The sequence below is a fragment of the Sinocyclocheilus grahami genome, unplaced genomic scaffold (assembly GCF_001515645.1).
Source record: "Sinocyclocheilus grahami isolate Dianchi unplaced genomic scaffold, SAMN03320097.WGS_v1.1 scaffold1401.1, whole genome shotgun sequence".
Taxonomy (NCBI): domain Eukaryota; kingdom Metazoa; phylum Chordata; class Actinopteri; order Cypriniformes; family Cyprinidae; genus Sinocyclocheilus; species Sinocyclocheilus grahami.
This window is the reverse complement of record NW_015506580.1, coordinates 155,606-168,278: the sequence shown is the minus strand read 5'-3', so window position 1 is coordinate 168,278 and position 12,673 is coordinate 155,606. Positions and strand designations below refer to the sequence as shown.

Here is a 12,673-nt window from a genome sequence, read left to right as displayed (position 1 = left end):
GTGTACATTGAGGAAAAAAATTAACTTAAATGATTTTAGCAAATGGCTGCAATATAACAAAGTGTGAAAAATTTAAGGGGGTCTGAATACTTTCCGTACCCACTGTATATATATATATATATATATTATTATTATTTTTTTTTTTTTTATGTAATCAAATTTAATTAATGTAAGTCTTAATATTTTGTCATGTTTCAAACAACACAGCATCACAATATAAAAGAGAGTAGTAACATCTGTTTATGAAACACATCAGATACAGTTGAATTCAAATACAAACCTTGTCTATATATGTCTGTATATACCAGACATATAACTATATTATATTAAAAGTATAGTTCAGTATAGTTCATAAGTCAGAAATTCTGACTTAATTTACTCATCCTCAGGTTGTTTCAAACCTGTACGAGTTTCTTTCTTTTGCTAAACACTGAAGAAGATATTTTGAAGAATGTGGATAACCAAACAGTTGCTGGTAGCCACTGACCTCTGTAGGAAACTTTTTCCTCGTCGAAGCAGAGACCAGGAGACTCTTGGGTATCTTCAGCAGAGTGCTTTATTGAGAACACGCTGCGTGGCGCTGCAGTCATCAAAAGTCTGACTAAAGCAGTGATACGCTGTAGTTTATATAAATTTTAAGGGGGCGGGATACATTCAGTAGAGGTGGAGACAATCTAACCTATAGCATGCAAATGAAGTACAGGCAATCAGCCCGACACCGGCATTTTCCCAGCCTTGATCTCATCAGCATAACAGTGTCATTCAAATGCATAGGTGCTAATCCAATCAGTCTGACAGTCCTAATTCAATCAGTATAACTACTCAAAGACTGGGGCAGAGGCACCAAGAGCCATTACAAACAAAAGGTGGTCGTCTCAGTAATCTGGTTCATTTTACTAACAATAGGAGAACAGGAACAGACAGGAACCTCTTGCTACACTTTGCTTAAGATAATCATTTGTCTGATGTAATTTACCTTAAATGCTAAATACAATGTACTTCACCTTAGTTTTTCATGTGATGCTATGTCAGAACATAGAATCAGCATATTTTTAACAGATTCTTAAATTTGTAATCCCACACTTCCATAGTATTTTTTTTCTATGGTAACTATGGTTTTCTTTTAATCAAATTGAATCAAAATATGGCATGGTGGCCCAAACTAAAGGTCGTCACTGGCCAACTTGCTTTGAGCGTCTCTGGTTTAGTGTGGCTGCCAATTCTGAGAAAATCTATTCTTTGGAGCTGAAGGGAGAACACCACCTCAGAGAGCCAATTACTGATACTGGGAACAGAGACAGAGTTATCTCCTAAGGAGAATTCTCTTGGCAATTGTCATGCCAAAATGAAATAATATATGTATTGTTAATGCATTCACAATGCCTTATACTGTAATACACATAATTTACAGGGTGCAAATTTTCTACCCTAAATGTAATGGTGATTTAAATATAATGCGTTGAATTTAATCAACACCCAATTTAATATGTTGTATCATGTTTTCATGCATTTTATTGCAAATGTTATTAGAAAATTATATTAGTTGACGATGTGTATTACATAGCATTATGAAAGAAATAGTTCACCCAAAATGAAAATTTGCTGGACATTTACCCAAATCTAAGATGTCGATGAGTTTGTTACTTCATCAGAACAGCTTGCTCACCAATGGATCCTCTGCAGTGAATGGGTGCCGTCAGAATGAGAGTTAAAACTGCTGATAAAAACATCACAATAATCCACAAGTAATGCACACGACTCCAGTCCATCAATTAACGTCTTCTGAAATGAAAAGCTGCTTGTCTGTGATAAATCAATTTTTGGGTAAATTATTCCTTGAATACCATTACAGGCTTCAAATGGTATCATATGTTTGAAGGAAATGAAATAATTAATAGTTAGTAATGAAAGTAATTTTTTCAACACTTCAGTATTTTTCTTCCCCATTCGTAAGTATTATGGGACCGGACTTAGTTTGATCAAATAAACAGTATCCTACTTCTCTTAAACCTTTCTGTTTTTCTCTCTCTCAGCATATAAGTGGATGTACGGAGAGCTGAAGGGGAATGTGGCTCTGCAGTATCTGGCCTGGGTCTCATATCCCATCATCCTCATCGTTTTTGCATCCCTCTTCTGTCACCTGGTCTCTCCACAAGCTATTGGTTTGTTCATCTCATCCTCCTCTAATTCCTGCTTTTATTAGCCTGTTTTATTTCTGTTTGTCCTCCGTTCTTTACCCTTGCATTCACATCTCTATTTTGGTGCTCTGCTCACAATGTCAAATCATTTCTGTGTCCCTCTGTTCTGTCATATGTCCTCAGCTAATATGCTGTATATTCAGTTTTGTCTAGTTGTTGTCCTCAAGCCACCTTAACCACCCACAACACTTCAAATCTTCCTGCCCTCTTTTCAAGATGTGATCATCACAGCCTCGTTTTCGCTTCCTTTCTCTCACCTCTGCACGCCACAGTTGTTTTAATAGCTTTCTCATATGCTCCACATCAGACTAGAGGACACATGCCAATCTTTTTTCTTCTTTTATAGTCTGTGACAAGATCTACACTCTGTGTGAAATTGTGTTTGTGTTTTATGGATTCATTTCATTCGCATCGCTCTCTCTCTCTCTTGAAAATCTTTTCTCTGTCCCTCAGGCTCTGGGATCCCTGAGCTCAAGACCATTCTCAGAGGTGTGGTGTTAAAGGAGTATCTGACGCTCAAGGCATTTGTGGCTAAAGTCATCGGTCTTACGGCTGGGCTGGGCAGTGGAATGCCCATCGGGAAGGAGGTGGACCTCTGCTACTTTATAATTTTATATTTTTATATGTAAATGTGCAATTTTTTATTAAAATATATAAATCTTTTTTACAGTTGACTGTCTGTCTGTCTGTCTGTCTGTTGTTCTAACGTTCTATCCATCTATCTATCTATCTATCTATCTATCTATCTATCTATCTATCTATCTATCTGTCTGTCTGTCTGTCATTCTAACGTTCTATCCATTGTCCTATCTATCCATCTATCTATCTATCTCTCTGTCTCTCTGTCTGTGCATCCATCCCATTCTCTTATTCTCATATTCTTCAGTTCTGTTCATCCATTAGTTCAGTTATCTTGCTAACTGGTTGCATTCAGAGAAATGCATTTTGTTACATAAACTCTCCTCATAGACACAGTACATTGTTCATCTGCTGCTGTTTATTGATTAATAACCTGCATTATATCCTCAGGGTCCTTTCGTGCATATTGCCAGTATATGTGCGGCAGTGCTGAGCAGGGTCATGTCCATCTTCACCGGTGTGTATGAGGTAAAAATCAGTCCCTGTGAGCCTGTGTGTGTGTGTGTGCCATGAGTGTGTGAGTAACTCTTCAGAAGCTGCTGACCTTAATTGCTGATCTAGGATCAAGTTACCTCTCATTGGCATATAAATTCCCACTCCACACCACTGCCATCACAAGTTATTTTATGAGTAAACAGATGCCAAAACCTGTCTCTGATCAACAGTTAAGGATTATGATGAACTTATGATGAGCTTTTGAATGTTATACTCAGTTTAATGTTACAAAATTGTGTGTGTCTAATGTTTATGAATTAAAATAAATGCTAGTCATACTAATTGCATATTTCTCTCATCTCATTCCCTGTATTCTCTTTTTTATCCCCGTCTCATTGTCTCTCCCCTATAACACCTTATTATTTTTGTCTGTCTGTATTAATAGTGATGGTATTTTTTGGCATGCTTCTTGAATGTGTGTCCTGACGCTGTTATTTTAACCCCACCCAAATGACCCAGAATAGTGCCCATGTTCAGGATCTGCTGGTGTGTGCCTGTGCAGTGGGAGTGGCCACTTGTTTCGCTGCCCCAGTGGGAGGCAAGTCACGCCCACTTTTACCCAGCATGGATTACATTGTGCCATGTATACTCACTGTACACAGTACTTCACAACATGATGTTTGTCCTTCTCATCTCCTTTCTCTTTTTAGTGTGTTTATGCTTAGTTGGTATGTGTGTAAAGCTTTGGTTTGCCTTTCTTTGCCACACTGAACAAATCCTCTGAATTGTGTATTCACATAATCCTTTTGTTTTTCCTTTGCTTCTCTTTATCCATCATTCCCTTTATTTCTCCTTCCATTCGGCTCTACTCTTTCTTCTTCTCTCTCCCTCCCACGCAATGTAACCGCTGACATTCCTAATCTATTCTTCTCTTTACATCCCCTCATCTCCCTCCCCTCTAACTCACCCGTTCTCCTTTCTGCCTTCACCTCAAACTCCCTCTCTCTCTTCCTCTCTCTTCTGTCTTGGTGTCAGTAGAACCCATATGGTTACACAGACATACTGACAGTAGGATGTGCTGTTGGGGTGGGCTGCTGTTTTGGGACTCCCCTTGGAGGTAAAAATCTCTCATAATTTCTATCCCTGTAGTTTTCAGTTCCTCTTCCTTCTTTTTCAGCTTGACGCCTGCTGAATAATTAACCTCGTCAACACTTCATAGTTAAAAGCACCCGTGTGTTATAAATTCATATGCTGTGCATGTTTTATGTATCTTAAACGGTGTGTTCTCTATGAGGAGAGCATGATAACGAGCCAGAACATTTGAAGTACTTTTAGAGAGTGCATGTGGATTTCGAAAAGTGTTTGTGTGTGAATGTAAATTCTTTTAAGCTTACTTCTAATAAAATAATTTTTTGGATGATAAAATACTTTTGAAAAGCTTAATATCCAGAAGAGAACTGTAAGCCACTGGTCAGTTGATTTGAGTGTAAACACTTTAGCAGTAATGTTACTCTTATTATTACTATTATAAAATTATCATTATTTTAAAGTGCAGTTTTTCAGCGGCCTTGGTTCCAGAAGTATTTTTGTCATAGGGATTAAAAAAAAAAGAAAAAAGTCTTTGTTAAAGAGCTATAAGTTATGAACCAAACTAACTAGCTACAAGGTGAATCACATTAGAAACTACAAAAGAACTACAATCCCATGAAGCATTGTAAATGACATTTATCAAATTTAAAACAAATCTATTGATTTAAAGATGGTGGTATTATATAAAACCAATCTTTTTTTATGTTTATTGCAAAATATGCCGTTTGAGAGCAGTGGGAAGTACAGGTGATTTGAGTTGAATTACTGAAATAAATGAACTTTTCCACGACATTCTAATTTATTGAGATGCACCTGTAGAGTGTAGGGAGATTGACGTCATATTATGTCATTCTCTGCGTTTCATGGGAATGGTCAGGTGCAGAAGTGCTCTTTGCGGATGATTTACTTGTTGGAGTTCTTTACAGAATCATGGCCAATGTTGTTTTTCACCAGGAATTCCACGGTTAAACAACATTATTTAAGACATAAGTTGAAATAGTGCGGACTGATAGCTTCAACAAAACCAGGGACAGTTAATTAACAACCTCATAGTGCAGAGTAGGTCTGTCTTTAAAAGTTTACAAGTTATCATTAAAATACACCTGATACAATGATTGAGATTTTTACTTCTGGAAGCCAAATGTGTTGCTTTCCACGACTGTGGTGGTTTGTTTGTGCCTCCTAACCGTCCGACACAGCAATACTGTCTCAACCAATGGAGTGAGTTTGGGGCGGGGCTATCTGTTTGACTGACCAATAGCAGATGGGGAGAGTGTTTGCAATATTTTTTTAATTATTTATTATTAATTAATTAATTAATTTAGTATTTATTTTTAACTATTATTATTTGTTTTTGTTATTACTATTCACCTCTCTTACACTCTTATGTTCTGTTTCTAAATTGCTTTCTCAGCTCTTATGTAACTTTCTTTTTTTTATCTTATATTATTTTTGCTCCTCACTATCTCTCAGGTGTGTTGTTCAGTATTGAGGTCACGTCGACATATTTTGCAGTGAGGAATTACTGGAGAGGATATTTCGCTGCCACATTCAGTGCCTTCATATTCCGAGTACTGTCAGTGTGGAACAAAGATTCTGGTGAGACGCACACACAGATATGATAAATTAATAATTAATTAATTTCATGCTAGATGTCAAGCTGTCCACTGCTTACTGATCTCTATAAATGAAATACATTATACAACATTTAGTTCCGGTCGTCAGTTTTGATCAGCTGAGCAATGTTCCAAAAGTGCTGATGTACAGTCCAACAACAATAAGACTTTTCACTCTTTCTATCAGTCTGCTTGTGTGCATGTTTCAGACAGGCTTTCAGTGTGTTTATTAGTGGTGGGTATTTTTCAGTGACTTATTTTGTAGGTTACATTGTTACAGCGGTAGAAGAGTAAGTCACTGAATAATTCACTCAGTTATTTCATTCCGTATAATAGTGTTTATTTCAGAAAACAGACACCATTGTTGACACAACATTTCATCCTGCTTTACCTTCATTTTTAAGTATTTTCATTGGAGGAAAAAAATAGTGTCAATATTGTGTCTGCTTAATATTAACTTAATGTTTATTGAACTGTTGTATAAAAGTAATATTACACAAGCATACTTAATTAATTAATTAATTTAGTATTTATTTTTAACTATTATTATTTGTTTTTGTTATTACTATTCACCTCTCTTACACTCTTATGTTCTGTTTCTAAATTGCTTTCTCAGCTCTTATGTAACTTTCTTTTTTTTATCTTATATTATTTTTGCTCCTCACTATCTCTCAGGTGTGTTGTTCAGTATTGAGGTCACGTCGACATATTTTGCAGTGAGGAATTACTGGAGAGGATATTTCGCTGCCACATTCAGTGCCTTCATATTCCGAGTACTGTCAGTGTGGAACAAAGATTCTGGTGAGACACACACACAGATATGATAAATTAATAATTAATTAATTTCATGCTAGATGTCAAGCTGTCCACTGCTTACTGATCTCTATAAATGAAATACATTATACAACATTTAGTTCCGGTCGTCAGTTTTGATCAGCTGAGCAATGTTCCAAAAGTGCTGATGTACAGTCCAACAACAATAAGACTTTTCACTCTTTCTATCAGTCTGCTTGTGTGCATGTTTCAGACAGGCTTTCAGTGTGTTTATTAGTGGTGGGTATTTTTCAGTGACTTATTTTGTAGGTTACATTGTTACAGCGGTAGAAGAGAAAGTCACTGAATAATTCACTCAGTTATTTCATTCCGTATAATAGTGTTTATTTCAGCAAACAGACACTATTGTTGACACACAACATTTCATCCTGCTTTACCTTCATTTTTAAGTATTTTCATTGGAGGAAAAAAATAGACCGTGTCAATATTGTGTCTGCTTAATATTAACTTAATGTTTATTGAACTGTTGTATAAAAGTAATATTACACAAGCATACTTAGTGTAGTAATGATATTCAGAACAACAGCGATTTTGCTTAAAGACTAAAACATGTTTGTTTTTTCCCCACAGTTACGATCACAGCACTGTTTCGTACAAACTTTCGTATGGACTTCCCCTTTGACCTGCAGGAACTGCCAGCTTTTGCAATAATTGGGTGTGTGGGTTAGTGTGTGTCTATGTACGTGCATGTACAGTATGTGCAGTTATTGATTCATTATGTGTATATGCACCTATGTTTACCATAAATGTAGCTGTATATAGAAAGTGAAAGTGATGTGACGTGTAGCCAAGTATGGTGACCCATACTCGGAATTTGTGCTCTGCATTTAACCCATCCAAGTGCACACACACACACACAGTAGTCAGTAGTGAACACACACACACACACAGACATACACCTGGAGCAGTGGGCAGCCATATTGCTGCAGTGCCCGGGGAGAAGTTGGGGGTTCGGTGCCTTGCTCAAGTGTCTCACCTCAAGTATGTGCAGTTATTGATTCATTATGTGTATATGCACCTATGTTTACCATAAATGTAGCTGTATATAGAAAGTGAAAGTGATGTGACGTGTAGCCAAGTATGGTGACCCATACTCGGAATTTGTGCTCTGCATTTAACCCATCCAAGTGCACACACACACACACAGTAGTCAGTAGTGAACACACACACACACACAGACATACACCTGGAGCAGTGGGCAGCCATATTGCTGCAGTGCCCGGGGAGAAGTTGGGGGTTCGGTGCCTTGCTCAAGTGTCTCACCTCAGTCGTGGTATTGAGGGTGGAAGAGAGCGCTGTACATTCACTCCCCCACCTACAATTTCTGCTGGACCTGAGACTCAAATCCTCGACCTTTGGGTTACAAGTCCGACTCTCTAACCATTAGGCCACGACTGTCCCATATAATGTTGTATCTTCAAATAGATTTCACAATTTTTCTGGCTGATGTTTCTAAATTTGTGTGTGTGTTTGTAGGATCTCATGTGGGTTTCTAGGGGCGTTCTTTGTCTATCTGAACAGACAAGTTGTTCTGATCATGAGGAGACCGACGGCTCTTAAGCGCTTCCTCACAAAACAGCAAGTCACCATTTACATATGAATAAACTTTTCATAAACCAATTTTAGCTTTAAAATTAATTTATTATTCTATTATTTTACTTGTATTGCATATGACATTGACAATGACATTACTAGTATCAAAATATCAGGATAATACACCATTTCACCATTTCAATTACGTCTGTTTGTGTTTATTTGTTGTAGCCGCTTGATTTACCCTGGTGCTGTGACACTAATTATAGCCTCCTTCACATTTCCTCCTGGGTTCGGCCAGTTCATGGCTGGAGAGGTGTGTATTTGTTTGGATATACTATACACTTACATTTTAAGTAGACATCCACAGAGCAGTGTTACTGAGACTTAACCAGTTCAGAAGCCTTTTTTGTTTGTTTGTTTGTTAATGTGTTGTGGCTGCAAGAGACAAATTTTAAAAACAACCTTTGAGCATGCACTGAATTATTTCGTTTAAAACTAATCTTTTAAAAGTGCACTCAGGTTTTCCTATGTTTCACTTGTTTATCTTAGTAGTTTTTTTTTATATTGACAGTTTGTTTGGTGAACTTCACTGAGACTTAACCAGTTCAGAAGCCTTTTTTGTTTGTTTGTTTGTTAATGTGTTGTGGCTGCAAGAGCCAAATTTTAAAAACAACCTTTGAGCATGCACTGAATTATTTCGTTTAAAACTAATCTTTTAAAAGTGCACTCAGGTTTTCCTATGTTTCACTTGTTTATCTTAGTAGTTTTTTTTTTATATTGACAGTTTGTTTGGTGAACTTCACAAAAAAACATGTTTGTTTTGTTCTTTTCCATTGATGTGCTTGCGGTTGCACTTTGAAGTTGACTGATTTAGTTGTTATTGTGTCTGTTTATGCGTGTACATTGTGCTTGTTATATTGTTTGGTTTGATTGTTTATATGTGCTTTTATGTTTACGTTGTGTAAAGAACTGGCTAAAAGTGCTTTATAAAATAAACATTATTATTATTATTATCTACAGATTATTATCATTATTATTATTATTATTATCTACAGTATATTATTATTATCTATCCCTGCATGTCATGTGTGGGTCTCTGTAATCATGAGTAATTCTTGACATGTTTAAAACGTCTGGTCATGTGACCTCAACATGGTGTCATCCAAATGGGGGTGACTCACTCCATGTAGAATTAAGCAGCTTTTTTTTTATTATTCATCTCATGTGAGTATTTATCATATTACTGATATTTCCAGAAATTGCTTTTCATTTGTTTGTTTTTTTAAATGACTGAGTGCACCTTTCATTTTTGAGACACACCAGTTCCTACACCACTGTAGGTTTTCACTTTCTGAGTATGGCTACTTCATTGTAACGAGCGTTGTAACATTTAGCCTAGATTAGCTAGTTTATTGAAGTGTAACACTGTCATTAAAAAGCTGCTTGAGACTCACAAGGCAGCTGCTGTTTCCCTTCACTGCTACGTCATGAATGAGTCCTTTGGAAGTCTTTTAACATGTGGCGTCTCTGTTTCTCTTTTGTCACACAGCTGATGCCAAGAGAGTGCATTAATTCACTGTTTGATAACTTCACTTGGACAAAGATCTGGGGTTCACCGGCTCCACCCGGATTGGGTCACTCTGCTGCCTGGCTCCACCCACAAGTCAGCGTCTTCATCATCCTTCTCCTCTTCTTCGTCATGAAGGTGCTGGCTTGTTGTAGAAAGATTTCTGTGACCAAATTTCATAATGTATGCTGTGTAAATGCTAATTTCCTTTCACAGTTCTGGATGTCAGCGGTCTCTACTACAATGCCAGTCCCTTCTGGAGCTTTCATGCCTGTTTTTATATTGGGTCAGTCATTCTTTTTTGATTAGCATGTCATGTAACTTTCTGAGACCTAGCAATTAATTTTGGTTATTATATTGGATGTATCATGTTGTTTACATCTCAGTGTCCATATATTCAAAGTCCTGATGCAAGCTTTTATGTGTTACCAAATATTTAGTGGGTATGGCTAGTATAATATTAATCCTGTGAAGCTTGACATGTGAAAAGTTCATATTTTTGCCCAATATCAGGCATTTATGTCTCACATAGCTTGATATAGGAGAATATGGTGCTCATGCTCAAGGAGGAAAAAACATCTCAATTTTATTCAGAGGGCCAAAACTGAGCAAATTATGCAATTTAGTGCAGTTGCTGATATTTATTTGGCCAAAAGTAAGATGCAGTTCTGATAGCTTGTAATGTAAATCAGATCTTTATAACAGTATAGCAGACTGATTACATAAAATGCATATAAATATCCGTTTTCACGCTATGTCTTCTAATAATAACAGTAAATTAGTAAGATGATTTTTAAATGCAATACAATAATGCAAATCATAATTGAATGCAATACAATGATGAGTGAGATCAAGTAATAAAGTAAACCTAAGTTGCTTTAGTCCAGTAAGTATTTATCTTGTAATATTACTGACAATATAAAAGATACTCAGCGTTTACTTCACGAAAGTCTGTAAAGATCACATCAAAATATCATTTTTAGAATGATAAAACTAAAAACTATACTTTAAAAACTATAAAAAAAGCTTTCAATTGCTAAAAAGTAAAAACGATCAATCAGACAACAGAAGGCATGTAAAAGATTGTGTACAACAGGTTTTTCAGCAAAGTTTTGATCATGTTAATTTAAAGGCCTTAGAAACTTGCATAGCAAATATGATATGGTAGGCTTTGCAGGGTAAAATTAATTACATAATGAGACACATATATATTATTTTTAATTGTAATGTGTCTGAAATAATATGATAATGTTTCTGAAACAAGCAGGAGCAGCATTTGGCCGTTTGGTGGGTGAGATTATGGCCACGCTGTTTCCGAATGGAATTCTGTTTGATGGGATCGTGTACCAAATCCTGCCTGGAGGCTACGCAGTGATAGGTCTGCAAAAATTCGCCTTTCCAGCCAATCCTTCACACCCCTAAAATCCAGTTTTACTCTTAAAGTAGCAGATTTATACTTCTCATATGCTTCTCCTTTCAAATTTTCTGCATCTGACCCCCTGCTTCTCCCTGTGTGTGTGTGTGTAGGGGCAGCAGCTATGACAGGAGCAGTCACACACACAGTTTCAACAGCAGTCATCTGTTTTGAACTGACGGGTCAAATCTCGCACATCCTGCCCATGATGGTGGCCGTGATTCTCGCCAACATGGGGGCACAGGGTCTACAGCCTTCTCTTTATGACTCCATCATTCAGGTCAAAAAGCTGCCCTATCTTCCAGAGCTCGGCATTGGCCACATCAGGTACCACTACCAGATCTCTAGAGACTGGTGTAGTTTTAGATGTGATATATCGGATCTGAATTGATGATAGTATCTTTGACCTCTTTTCCCTTCAAACAATATAACTACTTTAGAGGTTTATTTGATGGTTTTGTAATGAAAAAATTTGAAGAAACTATTTTGACAAAATATCTCTCTCTTTCTCTGCATGGCAGTAAATATAATATCTTTGTGGAGGACATCATGGTGAAGAAAATAAAGTTTCTGTCACCTCAGTCCACTTACAGAGAGCTGAACGATCTCCTGGAGTCCACGTCTCTCAAAACCATCCCGCTCGTCGACTCCAAAGGTCTGTGTTGGTTGAACAAACCACTTTGTAGTCATATTGCAGATTATATTTCCTATTGAAAAGACCAGTTTAGACCATTGTGAATTTCCTATTTAAGATGGTTGAAGACCTGTTTCTAGTAAAAAACTGTGATAATTGTGTTCAAAATAATAAATAGTCACTTTGTGAGAAGTAAAGTCACAGTTACAGTTAATTATTCAAATTTAGTAATTACGAGAAGCTGTCGCAATTGTGAGCTATTAATTCACTCTGCAAGATATAGTACGGAAACCCATTTCTGTCTCAGAGTTAAAAATAACAAAAGGTAACTGTGAGACGAAGTTAATGATAAATAGTCAGATTATGAAAAAATAGTCACATTTACAAAAAAAAAAATTCTCAGATATGCTGTATAGTCAAATCGAAAGATATAACGTTTCAATCATGAAAAATAGTCACAATTAAGAGAGATGGTTACAATTGTGAGATATAAAGTTACATTGCAAGAAATAGTCACATTGTGAGATATACTGTCACAATTGAGAGAAATAAAGACACAATTATGAGAAAACAGTCGCAACAATGAGATATAAAGTCACACTGCAAAATATATTATTGAAGCCCATTTTCATCAAAGAGTACAAAACTAAGGTAATTATGAGGTAAAGTTAAAAATAATAAATAGTCACCTTATTAGAGCAATTATGAGAA

At 36.5% G+C, this 12,673-nt stretch overlaps 1 protein-coding gene across 1 annotated transcript in view; it reads left to right on the top strand.

Moving 5' to 3' along the window:
* The window catches only part of LOC107569998 (chloride channel protein 1-like), a 29,984-nt gene that overhangs the window by 12,373 nt on the left and 4,938 nt on the right, over positions 1 to 12,673 (top strand). Inside the window, exons 4-16 of the mRNA XM_016256185.1 lie at positions 2,034 to 2,162; positions 2,652 to 2,785; positions 3,228 to 3,305; positions 4,311 to 4,389; positions 5,835 to 5,960; positions 7,382 to 7,466; positions 8,288 to 8,389; positions 8,576 to 8,660; positions 9,897 to 10,052; positions 10,131 to 10,200; positions 11,182 to 11,292; positions 11,442 to 11,655; positions 11,850 to 11,983. Of these exons, the coding sequence (XP_016111671.1) occupies positions 2,034 to 2,162; positions 2,652 to 2,785; positions 3,228 to 3,305; positions 4,311 to 4,389; positions 5,835 to 5,960; positions 7,382 to 7,466; positions 8,288 to 8,389; positions 8,576 to 8,660; positions 9,897 to 10,052; positions 10,131 to 10,200; positions 11,182 to 11,292; positions 11,442 to 11,655; positions 11,850 to 11,983 (1,503 nt within the window). The remainder of the gene's footprint in view (positions 1 to 2,033; positions 2,163 to 2,651; positions 2,786 to 3,227; positions 3,306 to 4,310; positions 4,390 to 5,834; positions 5,961 to 7,381; positions 7,467 to 8,287; positions 8,390 to 8,575; positions 8,661 to 9,896; positions 10,053 to 10,130; positions 10,201 to 11,181; positions 11,293 to 11,441; positions 11,656 to 11,849; positions 11,984 to 12,673) is intronic.